Here is an 11,287-nt window from a genome sequence, read left to right as displayed (position 1 = left end):
AACCCAAGCAATATTTCATGTCTAAATGTTGTAGAACAAATTTTGTAGCTCAAACGTACACAAGAAAAAAATAGCATCAAACAAAAGCCATGTGTCATTTTAGCCATGTAAGTTGAGAATCAGTTTAGTATTTAATTTGTCTACGGGCCGAGTATTCGAATTATGCAAATCATTTATAATTTAAGTCTCTGTAGTGTAGGCCTAAGCGAATTCAAAGCGAAAATCCCCAATAACTATGCATATATAACATTATTCAATAACTGTGTGTGAAATAAGTATTTTTTTGTTTTTTTATTGCCTAACATATTTATTTATGTTTGTTTGCCTGTTTATCAGATATATACATTTTTTTTTGCCTCGTCTCTTAAAGGTTATTTTTTGTAGGTCACTCACTATTCGCTTTGCGGATCAAATAACCCCATAACATATATACAGCATACTATATTGAAATATTCAAGCATCGAGTGTACTGTTTTTGATTTAAACATGACACCCAACTATATCCATACATTACGATATATATATATATATACGACTATACTATGTAGAGATTGATTTTAATGTGTTACTATGCAAGCTAATAACGTCGTCGCCCTTGACTTGGACAAACCACTAATTATTATACAAACTTATATATACACAAGGAATAAGCTAATAATATTTGAAATTTGACAAAAAATATGGCGTCTAAGATATATTTAATTTGTGGAATAACTTGGCTGTGTTGTTAATCTATTTATTTTAATTAGCACACGAACACGGATCCTCGTTCTTCTTTTCGTTCTCCTTGTACCGCAGCAGGGTGACGATGTGCTCGTGATTGGCCGCCTTGGCGTAGTCCATGGGGGACATGCCCAGTTCGTCTTTCAACAGCGGATTCTTATAGTACGGTAGCAAGTACTCCACCACTTCGTGGATTCCCAACTGGCAGGCGTAGTGCAGTGCCGTGCGACCTGTGCGATCGGCTAGCGTCACATCAGCCCCGGCCAGTCGGAACGATTCCAGTCGCTTCACTTTTCCCCGTTCGGTCAGGGCACGCAGCAGCTCCGCTTGCACCAGCGGAGGATCACACAGTTTGGCTCCGTTCTTTAATAGTGCCTGGATGACTTCGTGGTTGTCCGTGTCAATGGCCTCGTGGAGCGGAGTCCGATTGAAGCGATCCTGCACGTTCAAGGGACACCCGGCTGATATTAGATAACACACACAATTGAGCTTTCCCAGGTAACAGGCCAGGTGGAGGGCAGTGCGCCCATCCGCGTTCCTGTCGCACAGATCCGCCCCGTACTGCTTGAGATCGCTCATTTTTTGGGTGTCGCCCTGGGTAACGGCGGCGGCCACCAATGCTGGATAGAACGTAGAACACATTTGCTCCTTCTCCAAGTCCAAAGACATGTGCAGGGTGCGGGCCACACCCTCGATAAGGTCGATGTCGTTTATTTTGGGTATCTTATTGGTAGTAAGCTCGCCGCGCAGGCTCAGCAATAATACCTTTTTCTTGTTGGCCAGATTCCATTCCGGTTTGGCCAACACATAAGCCAGCTTGGTGAAGGCGGCCTCCTGGGTCATATCATAGCCTGAGATCACACCTATTTCCGACAGCACAGAGCCCGTCGCATAAGCGGAGCTGACCATGCCAGCGGAACACTGGGTGATGTTTACAATGATGACCTCCCTGAGAATAGCTTCTCGAAGCTCATCCAACAATTCCTCGCGACACCTAGGAAAGTTTCCGGCACCATACGTCTGAAGTACCGCTCCCTTAATCGGTTCCTTCAAAGATTCCTTTAAATTGGAAGCTGTTATTCCCGGATAGATGCGAATCATGGCTACATTAGGTTCGAAATCGCTAAACAGTGAAAACCTGTTAACCGTACACGGCCGGAAGATTTGGCGACTATTGATCTCAACCTTAACATTCATCTTTCCCAGCGGTGGCAGATTGGGCGAGTCGAGGGCGTGGAAGGAGTCAGAGTTGACTTTTGTGGTGCGACAGCCACGCATAAGCTTGTTGCCGAAGAAAACCACCACTTCGGGTATGTTGAAATTACCGGCGATGAGGAGGGAACCCAAGAAGTTGTCCCTCCCGTCGGACCGGGGATCGAAGATCGAAATCTGAGCACCTGTAACCACTACGGGCTTATTCAGGTTTTCCAGCATAAATGCAAGTGCAGAGGCCGTATATGCAAGGGTATCCGTGCCGTGAAGAATAACAAAGCCATCGTAAGAACACATGTTTTTCTAGAGATTTGAAAAATAATTATATTATGTGTAGGGATAGCTAGTTGGGAATACTTACGGCCACCTCCTTGGCTATCTTCTGCCAGTCCCCTATACCCATACAACTGGAATCTAACAATGGATTAAACTCAAGAACATCGTAAAGAACACGATATGGCAAATCTGGAAGCAGCGGCAAAGCTGAGAAATGTTCCACTTCATATTTTTTGTCGTTGCAGGTTGGGAATTCGTTAAGCCGTTGACAAAAAATTTTGGGTACACAAACCAATTCTGATTAAGGATTAATGATCACTATTAGTTGATAAGATCGGTATACAACTACACTCACCTCCTTTTTCATTTCTTGTCATTCCAATTGTTCCTCCCACGAAGATGACATGGACACGGGCCTCTTTCTTGCGGCATGTACAGCATCTCTCGGCCATTTTGCGAGATGCCAAGGATTGCGACTAACCACAAAAAATTTTGATAAATTTCGAATTTTTAGCTCAAAGCAGCAGAGCCTAAGCTCTACACTGAACTGTCAAAAAATTGTTCATTTATGAAAGTGACAGATAGCGAAACCTCATTTTTACAATTGTTTTTTTATTACCTTATTCAGCCATAAACTTCTCAACAACTTCCAATCACACTGAAAATTGATGATTTGAAAATATTTAAATTCCCGCCACATAAAAAAACCCGTTGTTAAAATAGTGTGGCCATTCTGACAAAACTTTATGAAAATGGAGGTGGTAAATTTTAAATAGTTTTATTTGAAATATAAATTAATAGAAAATAAAAATATATCTTAAATATTTTCTATTATTATTGAACAGTAAAGAACTTTGTATTCAAAGTTTGAAATATTTTAAAAGTATTTTTTCCAGCCCACTTGCCAAACCGTGATTTGTGACCTTCTGCGTGACTGCGTAATAAAGTACTAATCGCCCATCCCTAGTTTCAGAGTGCAGTGCAACAAATAATAAATAAATAAATACCCCAGCAGAGAGCATTAAACGAATAAATTGCACCCCCGCAGCGCGTCAAGTGGGCCCGGGCACGGAATCTAGAGTTATCTCGGCGACTATTAAGTTGGTGGCTGCCAGTGCTTCCGCGGACACAGTCGCAGAAGCAGAAGCGTCGTAGCTCGCTGGAGTGCTGGAACACAGAAGAAGCCACACAAATAGGCATATTTAGAGAGGTCGGCGGGCCCCGTCCGATCCCCGGGGGGATCGGAGCGCCATGTCCTACTTTATGCACTCGGCCAGCAGCGACCTGGTCAACCTCAACGTAGGCGGGCAACGGTAAGAACAAAGAACTAGTTTACACGACTACTGCAGCTACGGATGATGACGCATGCAATCTCCTTCTCGCCCCCCGTAGCTTTTCGACGTCGCGACAAACGCTTACGTGGATCCCGGACACCTTCTTCACGGCCCTGCTCAGCGGGCGGATATCCAGCCTGAGGGATGAGCACAACGCCATCTTCATCGACCGTGATCCGACGCTGTTTTCCATAATCCTCAATTACCTGAGGACCAAGGACATCGACATTAAGAACTGTGAGATTCGGGCTCTGCGGCACGAGGCAGAGTACTATGGTATCACACCTCTGACCAAACGCCTGGCCCTCTGCGAGGACCTCAACCATTCGTCCTGCGGCGATGTCCTGTTTTACGGATTCCTGGCTGCACCGGCAATGCCCTCCAACGAGACTGTGCCGACAGCAGCCAATGATGAGCAGCAGCCCTCTACTTCGTCAAGTCGACCAGGATCCATGGTGCGAGTTCCGGAACCGTCGCGTTCCTCCCACTCGCGAAACTCTTCGTGGGATTTGCGTTTGGGTCGCACTGGCAGCAGCGGTGCTGGATCAAATGCACCAGCTCCCATGTTACACTCGAGGAACCCTTCAATGGACTTCATGCGACACTCACGTAATTCGTCGGCAGATTTAAACAAGGTCTTTCGGAACGAAGTGGGACTGGTCTTCAGTCCCACCCAGAGCTCCCACTGGGTGGACCCGATGCGGGTGCAGATAATAAAGGCGCACCAGAACTGGATTGCCGTGGCCTACGCTCATTTTGTGACCTGCTATCGAGTCAAGGATTCCAATGGCTGGCAGCAGGTCTTCACGTCGCCTCACATCGACGCCACTATCGAGCGGATTGCCATTAACTCGAAGGTCAACACATCTACAGCAGAGCCAATACCCAGCAAGATGGTAGCCATTTCGTACGGCAGCCAGATCCGCTTGTGGAGCATTCAGGATGGCGGTCAAAAGACGGACATCGGAACCTTTAACCTAAACGTGAGGGTGGAGTACTTGTTCTTCATCGGCAGTCAGCTGGTAGCCCTGTCTTCGTCGGGAAAAATCGGCGTCTGGCACGCCATGACTCAACATTGGCAGATCCAAGACCTGGTCCCTGTGCTTTCGTTCGACTCGGCTGGCTCATTCCTGCTGCTGGGATGCAACAACGGGTCCATATACTACATCGACATGCAAAAGTTTCCACTCCGCATGAAGGACAACGACCTGCTGGTCACCGAGCTGTACAAGGACATCACCCTGGATCCCATCACGGCCATCTCCGTGTATCTTACTCCTAAGACCTCCAGCATCAGTGGAAATTGGATCGAAATAGCCTACGGCACAAAGTCGGGCGCGGTGCGCATCATCGTCCAGCATCCGGAAACAGCAGGACATGGGCCGCATCTTTTTGAGACTTTCTTTGTGCATCAGAGCCCAGTCACCAAGGTCATGCTCTCTGAAAAGTATTTGGTGTCTGTGTGCAGTGAGTACCACCATGTGCGCACCTGGAGCCTGACCCGCTTCCGAGGAATGCTATCCACCCAGCCAGGTTCCACACCCGAGGCATCCTTCAAGATTGTTTCCCTGGAAGCCACCGATACCAGCTACAGCTACGCGGCTGGGAACGATTTCGGGCCGTATGGCGACTACGATGACATGATTTTCGTTCAAAAAGTGGTTCCCGAAACAGACCAGCTGTACGTGCGACTTGCTTCCAACGGGGATCGCGTTTGCGTCATTCGGTCGGTGGATAGCTCGACCATTTCCGCTTTCTGTGTGCACGAATGCGAGGTATCGTCGCGCATGGGATCACGATTTATACTCACGGGTCACTGCAATGGCGCCATCCAAATGTGGGACTTGACCACGGCCTTGTCGCTACTCTCCAAGGACGAGCCGCAGCAGAAAACGAATGGCGGACCCGACACTAATGAGCTTCTCCGCCTACTTGACCAGTGTGAAATCAGCAATTCATCATGCTCAACACCTTGTATGTCGCCGTGTCTATCAGCTATGGGCAACGGCTCTGGATTGGCCTCCTCCATCGCCCGGATGAAGGCTAGCAACATAGCGCTGCTTAATCGTGAGCCGGCTCTTGCAGCGCAGATGCAGATGCAACCTCCTGCCCAGCTACCGGCTGTACCGCCACAGGTGGCAGCTGTCCTTCCAGCCGAGGCAGTGGTGGCGGCAGCAGCGGCTGTCCTCCCGATGGCTGATAACAACAACGAATGAGACGTGGAAGCGGCTGCTTGGTCGGCGCTTGTCGGGCGCGTTTCTTCATTCACATTTCACAGGTGTAGCTTGATCTTCGACTATCAATTTATATTGCTGCAGTTCGTCGTGTGCACCCTTCTCTACGTCTGGGTATCGCGGCTCAGCAAGGGCCTATGACGCACTGCAGCCACCGGCATTTACCCCAATCAAATAATCTCCATTCTAAGTGCTCGATGTGTATTACCTTCCTATCCAAACCCCCTTGTTTTATGTGTGAAGTTGTGGATCGTTCAGTTAGTTTTAAAAAAAAGAGAAATGCCTTTGTTCTAGTTAAAATTATGAAAATTAGTTAAAAACCATAGTTAAAACAATGTAAACCAGAGTATAAGACTTTTACAAGCGATCTATAATTAGCACAAATCTTAACAGTTGTTCCACCTGGAGTGGTGTTTCCTCCAATCATAATAATCATGAGATCTAAACTGGATTAGATTGGATGGTGCGTGACCAGCAGTACAAGGGAAATGCATGTCCAAAAATAAGTTCTTTGTTCGCTAGCCAACCTAGTCTGGGGTTAGATATCTCTATTAATCGGTCGTGGTGGAACGACCCATACCAACATTGGTCCGCCTTGTTGCCCGTAAACAACTATACATATGCAATATTAATAAACTTAATTATACAAATATCAGAATATCAAAAGAGAGCTGCGTTTTGTGAATCATCAATAATTTATTGAACATTTTATCTTAGTTTCTTGATGGTTGTTAAATACTTGGAAGTGTTCCATTAACATTTATAAAATACAAATACTTGGCTTGCCTTCTCTCGTGGGTATGTGTTTTATAGTATATTCGTGTATATCCTAAGCCTATACCGGACATCAGACATCAGACATCAGTAAAGTAAAAAAAGCAGCAAAAACGCCAAAACATATAAAAATATATATAATATACATCTTATTACATTATTATATTATATAGTAGCTATGTCCCCATACTCTCTTTTTCTCGAAATATCATTGCCAACGTCTGGGCGCGTTCTGTGCTTATCAATTTAAACAAATGGCGGTGTCAAGAGAGAGCCGCCTTCCTTTAATTTACCTAAAATAGGACGCACTGGTACTGAGATAGAATAATCAAATCGAGTGGATAGTTTCTTAGATTCTTGGAGCGATTATACCCACCCACCCGTCGCTCGGAAGCAGTTGTCGTGATCGGTCGCTCCGTCGGTCATACAAATAGTTTGTACACAAAGTGAACCTAAACCTAAACCTAAAGCTATATCTAAATGGGCGAACCGATATCAAGCTTTGCCGCATGGGATAAATGGGATTTCCACTTCTCTTCTCTGGATCAATGACCCTCTGCTCTGCAATCTAAGACTGCCATTTTTGTAACTACTATTTTTATGCGTGTGTCGAATGGATGATATGTGCGTGAAGAATTGCTAAGCAAAAAAAACTGATTATGGAAGGGGATTATGGGAGGGAGATCCAGCTTTCGCCTACACATGAAAGTAGTCGTCCACCAGTAACTGCTCGCTGGGCGTGGATGTGGTTCCGCTCAGCGGACTGCTTGCCTGTGTGGTTGTTCCCGAATCTGCTTGCAGCGGCTCGTAGGCCGGCTCCATGCCACTGCTGGTAGTTGCAGTGTTTCCGGACGTCAGGTAACACACCGACTCATAATTGGGATCCGTTTCGCTGCCCGTTCCCGTCAGGGATTCATACTGAGACGTGCTGGTGGCAACCGTTGACGAGTTGAGCGAGACAGAGTTAGTCGTGGAAATGGAGGATGTGGTTGGGGAGGTTAGTGCCGCATTTTCCGCTATCCGAGCATAGTGATCCGTCTCGGCGGCCGCCTTCGTCTCTAAAATACTTGCATAATTATGATTAGCATCTGCACCCGGGATCGTGCTATATCCAGCTGCATCGGCGGACGCTGGGGGTCGCTTCTTCTCCAGCACTTTGGCGTAGCCGTCATCCGAGTGGGCACGACTCTTCAGCACCTCGTAATTGGGATCGTAGTCGGACTTCTTAGCCTCGTCTTCGACAATAGGCGGGATAGGATGAAGTTGTTCGTAGCCGGGATCGTTGTTGCTGTTACTGTTACTGTTGCTGGATTGGTTGCTGGGTGGTTGGTTAGGAATAGTCTCATAGTGCTTTGTGCTGGCGCTGGCTACAATTGCCGTCGCTATTGTCACGGACGGGACAATCGCTGAAAATTTTATAAAAGAAAAGCAAACGGATTAGTCATATGCTTTCAATATAATCTCTATATATGTGGATGGCGGAAATATAGGGTATTCCCAGAAGACTATACTAACCACGGCTACTTCCAAACAAAAACTCACGAAATTTTCGCCGTTTAAGTTGAACAAACACGGAAATATCTCATTTTGGCATATCAACTTATTTTTGGGAAGGCATTTTGAGAGGAGAGAGACAAGGAAAGACATAGATAGATAGGTAGATTAGGCATTAGGCCGGGATTAGTAATTGAACCAAGGTAGTAAGATTAGTGGACGATTAGCGCAAGGGTTTTAAAAATCTGTAAGCCCACCTCCTCCCTCCTGTTGGCGTTCCTTCTGCAGCATGTTAGCGGCATAGCAGTCCGACTTTCGGTTCTCGTGCATCAACTGACCATCGGCTGGAATGGTCTCGTAGCCGTGATCTTTGGCCGAGTAGCTGTTGCTCCTACCCCGTCCCTTTTGCCCATCTACTATCTGAGCCGCTGCGCTATCCAGCGGACTGACGCCCAAGGATTCTTGCTGCTGTTTCCTGGTGAGAATGGGCGAGCTGTTCTGCGAGGATGGAGAGTTGCGCGAGAATTTGTGTTTCTTGATGACCTGAAGAAGGAAGAATTGGTCAGTCAACCTCTTAGCTGGGAATGTATACCATTCTAATTACCTTCGCATACATTCCCTCGATGTTTTTGGTGCCCTCGCTTTCCTTCGTTGGACTGAGGCTCTTGCTGTGCTTGCGCTGTGGCGACCCCTCCGTTGGCTCCGCTTCGTGACCATCCCCGCCTGCTTCAATCACCGAAATGACAGAATTTCGCCCAGACGTCAAGTTGCTTATACTGCCCGCGTGCAGATGGTGGGCTTGGCCACTTGATTTTGGTGTCGGAGGCAGAGGCGAATTCGCCTGCCGCTTTTCCGGCTTTGGAGAGCCGAGGTTGCACACGGAGGTGCTATTGTTGGATGACGAAGAAGCCTGGCGCGAGTGCATCTGAGCCCGCAGACTATCCACCGGCGGCGGCACAGGAATCCCATGATCTGCACCACCACCACCCCCACTGCCACTGATCGGTCTGTGGATCCCACCACTGGGTCCACTGGATGTATTGGCGCTCGGAATACTGCTGCTATTGTTGATCTCCACAGCTACCACTATGGGATTGACCTGCATGGGCTGGATTTGTGCGTAGGTCTCTGAGCCGCTGGTGTAAATGTCGGCGGGATTGACTACATGACGGTTGTTAGGGTCTTCAATAGCTGCATAAGTTTCATCTGGAAAAGTAAATATATTATACGTATTGCAACAAAAATTTCATTACTTAATGTACTCACCAGAATCGTCAGATACAGTCGCGTAGTGCGAGTCATTGACATCGCGTGACAGTGCTGGATTTCTAATAGACGGCTTTCCTGGTGGCTGTTGGGCTAAAATATTTGCCAGCGGTTCCCGCACGCTGATGCTTGTGTAGCCCTCTGCAAATAAGTAGATTAAGATATACCCATGACATCATCGGAGGTCCATTAAGCTTACTCGACGAATCCTGTGAGTCCCCGCTAAAGTGCTGGTTTGCAATGGGCGGAGTCATATACGGCAGATCTTGGCTGGCCGATATCATGCCGGCTATAGCCGAGGCGGCTGGAATTTCAACTTGCGCCGGTGCAGTGTCATTCGGCTCTCTGGATCCTTCGCTATGCTGCGAGGTACGATCGCCAGAGGATCCGGCAACAACTGCCGCCGCCGCTGCTGCAGCTGAAGAGGCCTGATGGGTGGTATGGGAGGTGGAGGGTGCGTTAAGCTGCGCATAAGGATGTTCGGTGCCCCGCACCTTGGCGTAGTCATGAGGCAGACCCTTGACCCTCGAGTACGGCGAACTGACGTCATCCGCCTGGCTGATTGAGCTGTGCTGGGACACGCTGGTCTGCTTTTTCATACTGGGTTGCGCTGTGAAATGGAGAAACCATGTTAATAGACTAAGAAGACTAGGATTCACGAAGCAACTTACGGCTCTGGCTACGGGTGTTGCGCGCATTCACTAGTTGCTTGTCTGCCACTGTCTCATAAAGTTCCGATCCGTTATCGTTGCTTTCGGCCACTGGAATGTCCGGTAAACTGCGATGAGCAGCAGTGCTGGACCTGAAAACAAAGGGTTAGCATTGATTAGCCCTTTTCTTTTTGCTAAAAGTGTGCGTAATCACCTCTTTTCTGAATCGGCATTGGACACCGTGGATGCATTCAGCTCCGCCTGGGACTCGCTGTTTCCAACTAGAGTGGTTACCACTACAACTTCGTCGGGATTTTTCAACTTGACCATACCCTCGACACCCATTAAGTCGTTTCTGCGTGGAGGGTGCAAAAAAGAAGTGATGAGAGTGTGTGATTAGTGGCACGGGTGCGTCCAACTGGAACTCGGCGGCAGAGAGAGACCCACTTTCACTCTCTCGCTTGCCAACACCGCCCTGCCGTTTGGACCGAGGTTCAGGCCCTGATCCGGGGCAGGGAAGGATGCTACTTGCTACTTACTTGGGCATCCGTTTTTTACAGCACAGACACGCTCCGAGCATCACAATAAAAGTGAGCGTTAGGCAAACTGTCGCCAGGAGGTACGTGTAGGAGTTGTGGGCCTCCAGCGTCGTGGCCTCCACCATGCCCATGTCGCTGGTTGTACATACGCACTATGTACCCATTAGCACCAGCACTGGCTGCTGTACTTATGTATTTAATATTTTTCGCAGAGCTAAGCTATTATTTTATTTTTTTTCGTTGGTAGCTGACCACTAAACCAAACAGACAACAACAAGAAATGCAACTGGAGTGCGGTCACACAGATACTGCATGCATTTGGTATTTTTATACTAGCTTAAATACTAGCTATTTAGTTTCAAAAAATATACCGACAATTATTCAAACAATCTTTTGGATTAAAATATGTATTACTTTTTTTTAACCCAATAAAATAGACATTCAAGATCAGAATACATTTCAACTTGCTATAATCATGTTCTTCTGCCTATTAGACTTTTGCCAGCTAGACTTTTTATTGAGCGCTTTTCCCAAAAATATTTTAATATATTATAGCCATAGATATAATAGATTTACCGATGGATAGATATAATAGATATAGCCATCAATAACAGATATAGCCATCAATGGGGGCCATATTTTTCCCCCCACACATTTTACGCAGGGGATCCACCAGAAAAAGTAAAAAAAAATCTAAAAAAATAAATTGTTTCTAGATTTTGATGCATATTTGTGGGGAAGCGATATACAAATCATTTAAGAATCGGATGATTTTTGGCAAAGAT

The 11,287-nt window shown here is 46.9% G+C and overlaps 3 protein-coding genes across 4 annotated transcripts; 1 reads left to right on the top strand and 2 right to left on the bottom strand.

Moving 5' to 3' along the window:
* Positions 1 to 660: 660 nt before the first annotated feature.
* On the bottom strand, positions 661 to 2,780 carry LOC6500628 (L-asparaginase 1). The gene is made up of 3 exons (XM_001953562.4): positions 2,567 to 2,780; positions 2,297 to 2,508; positions 661 to 2,238 (listed from the first exon to the last, which is right to left on the bottom strand). The coding sequence occupies exons 1-3, from the start codon at positions 2,661 to 2,663 to the stop codon at positions 742 to 744; spliced, it is 1,806 nt and encodes a 601-aa protein (XP_001953598.1). The 5' UTR covers positions 2,664 to 2,780; the 3' UTR covers positions 661 to 741.
* A 380-nt stretch (positions 2,781 to 3,160) lies between these two features.
* LOC6499938 (BTB/POZ domain-containing protein KCTD3) lies at positions 3,161 to 6,445 on the top strand. Its single transcript, XM_001953561.4, has 2 exons — positions 3,161 to 3,524; positions 3,604 to 6,445. The coding sequence occupies exons 1-2, from the start codon at positions 3,463 to 3,465 to the stop codon at positions 5,759 to 5,761; spliced, it is 2,220 nt and encodes a 739-aa protein (XP_001953597.1). The 5' UTR covers positions 3,161 to 3,462; the 3' UTR covers positions 5,762 to 6,445.
* A 6-nt stretch (positions 6,446 to 6,451) lies between these two features.
* LOC6500627 lies at positions 6,452 to 10,804 on the bottom strand. 2 transcript variants are annotated; one of them, XR_001409010.3, is made up of 9 exons: positions 10,503 to 10,804; positions 10,178 to 10,318; positions 9,985 to 10,115; positions 9,513 to 9,923; positions 9,314 to 9,454; positions 8,652 to 9,253; positions 8,305 to 8,590; positions 8,069 to 8,152; positions 7,819 to 7,959 (listed from the first exon to the last, which is right to left on the bottom strand). XR_001409010.3 is itself a non-coding variant. In XM_001953560.4 (8 exons), the coding sequence occupies exons 1-8, from the start codon at positions 10,631 to 10,633 to the stop codon at positions 7,250 to 7,252; spliced, it is 2,553 nt and encodes an 850-aa protein (XP_001953596.1). In that variant the 5' UTR covers positions 10,634 to 10,803; the 3' UTR covers positions 6,452 to 7,249. The 2 variants fall into 2 exon arrangements, 1 of the variants encoding a protein (XP_001953596.1); XM_001953560.4 differs by lacking the exon at positions 8,069 to 8,152 and having other exon boundaries at positions 6,452 to 7,959; positions 10,503 to 10,803.
* Positions 10,805 to 11,287: the final 483 nt, after the last annotated feature.

The sequence above is a fragment of the Drosophila ananassae genome, chromosome 2L (genome assembly GCF_017639315.1).
Source record: "Drosophila ananassae strain 14024-0371.13 chromosome 2L, ASM1763931v2, whole genome shotgun sequence".
Taxonomy (NCBI): domain Eukaryota; kingdom Metazoa; phylum Arthropoda; class Insecta; order Diptera; family Drosophilidae; genus Drosophila; species Drosophila ananassae.
Note: the sequence above shows the minus strand (reverse complement) of the source record. Positions and strands in the feature narration are given on the sequence as shown.

Bases quoted from the DNA above. Each gene is read 5' to 3' on its own strand.
- LOC6500628 (XM_001953562.4), bottom strand. From the start codon at position 2,663: ATGGCCGAGAGATGCTGTACATGCCGCAAGAAAGAGGCCCGTGTCCAT. The intron at 2,509-2,566 runs GTGAGTGTAGTT...ATCCTTAATCAG, and splicing joins GACAAGAAATGAAAAAGGAG to AATTGGTTTGTGTACCCAAA. The intron at 2,239-2,296 runs GTAAGTATTCCC...TCAAATCTCTAG, and splicing joins AGATAGCCAAGGAGGTGGCC to AAAAACATGTGTTCTTACGA.
- LOC6499938 (XM_001953561.4), top strand. From the start codon at position 3,463: ATGTCCTACTTTATGCACTCGGCCAGCAGCGACCTGGTCAACCTCAAC. The intron at 3,525-3,603 runs GTAAGAACAAAG...CGCCCCCCGTAG, and splicing joins CTCAACGTAGGCGGGCAACG to CTTTTCGACGTCGCGACAAA.
- LOC6500627 (XM_001953560.4), bottom strand. From the start codon at position 10,633: ATGGGCATGGTGGAGGCCACGACGCTGGAGGCCCACAACTCCTACACG. The intron at 10,319-10,502 runs GTAAGTAGCAAG...CCCTCCACGCAG, and splicing joins TGTAAAAAACGGATGCCCAA to AAACGACTTAATGGGTGTCG. The intron at 9,924-9,984 runs GTAAGTTGCTTC...TCCATTTCACAG, and splicing joins CAACACCCGTAGCCAGAGCC to CGCAACCCAGTATGAAAAAG.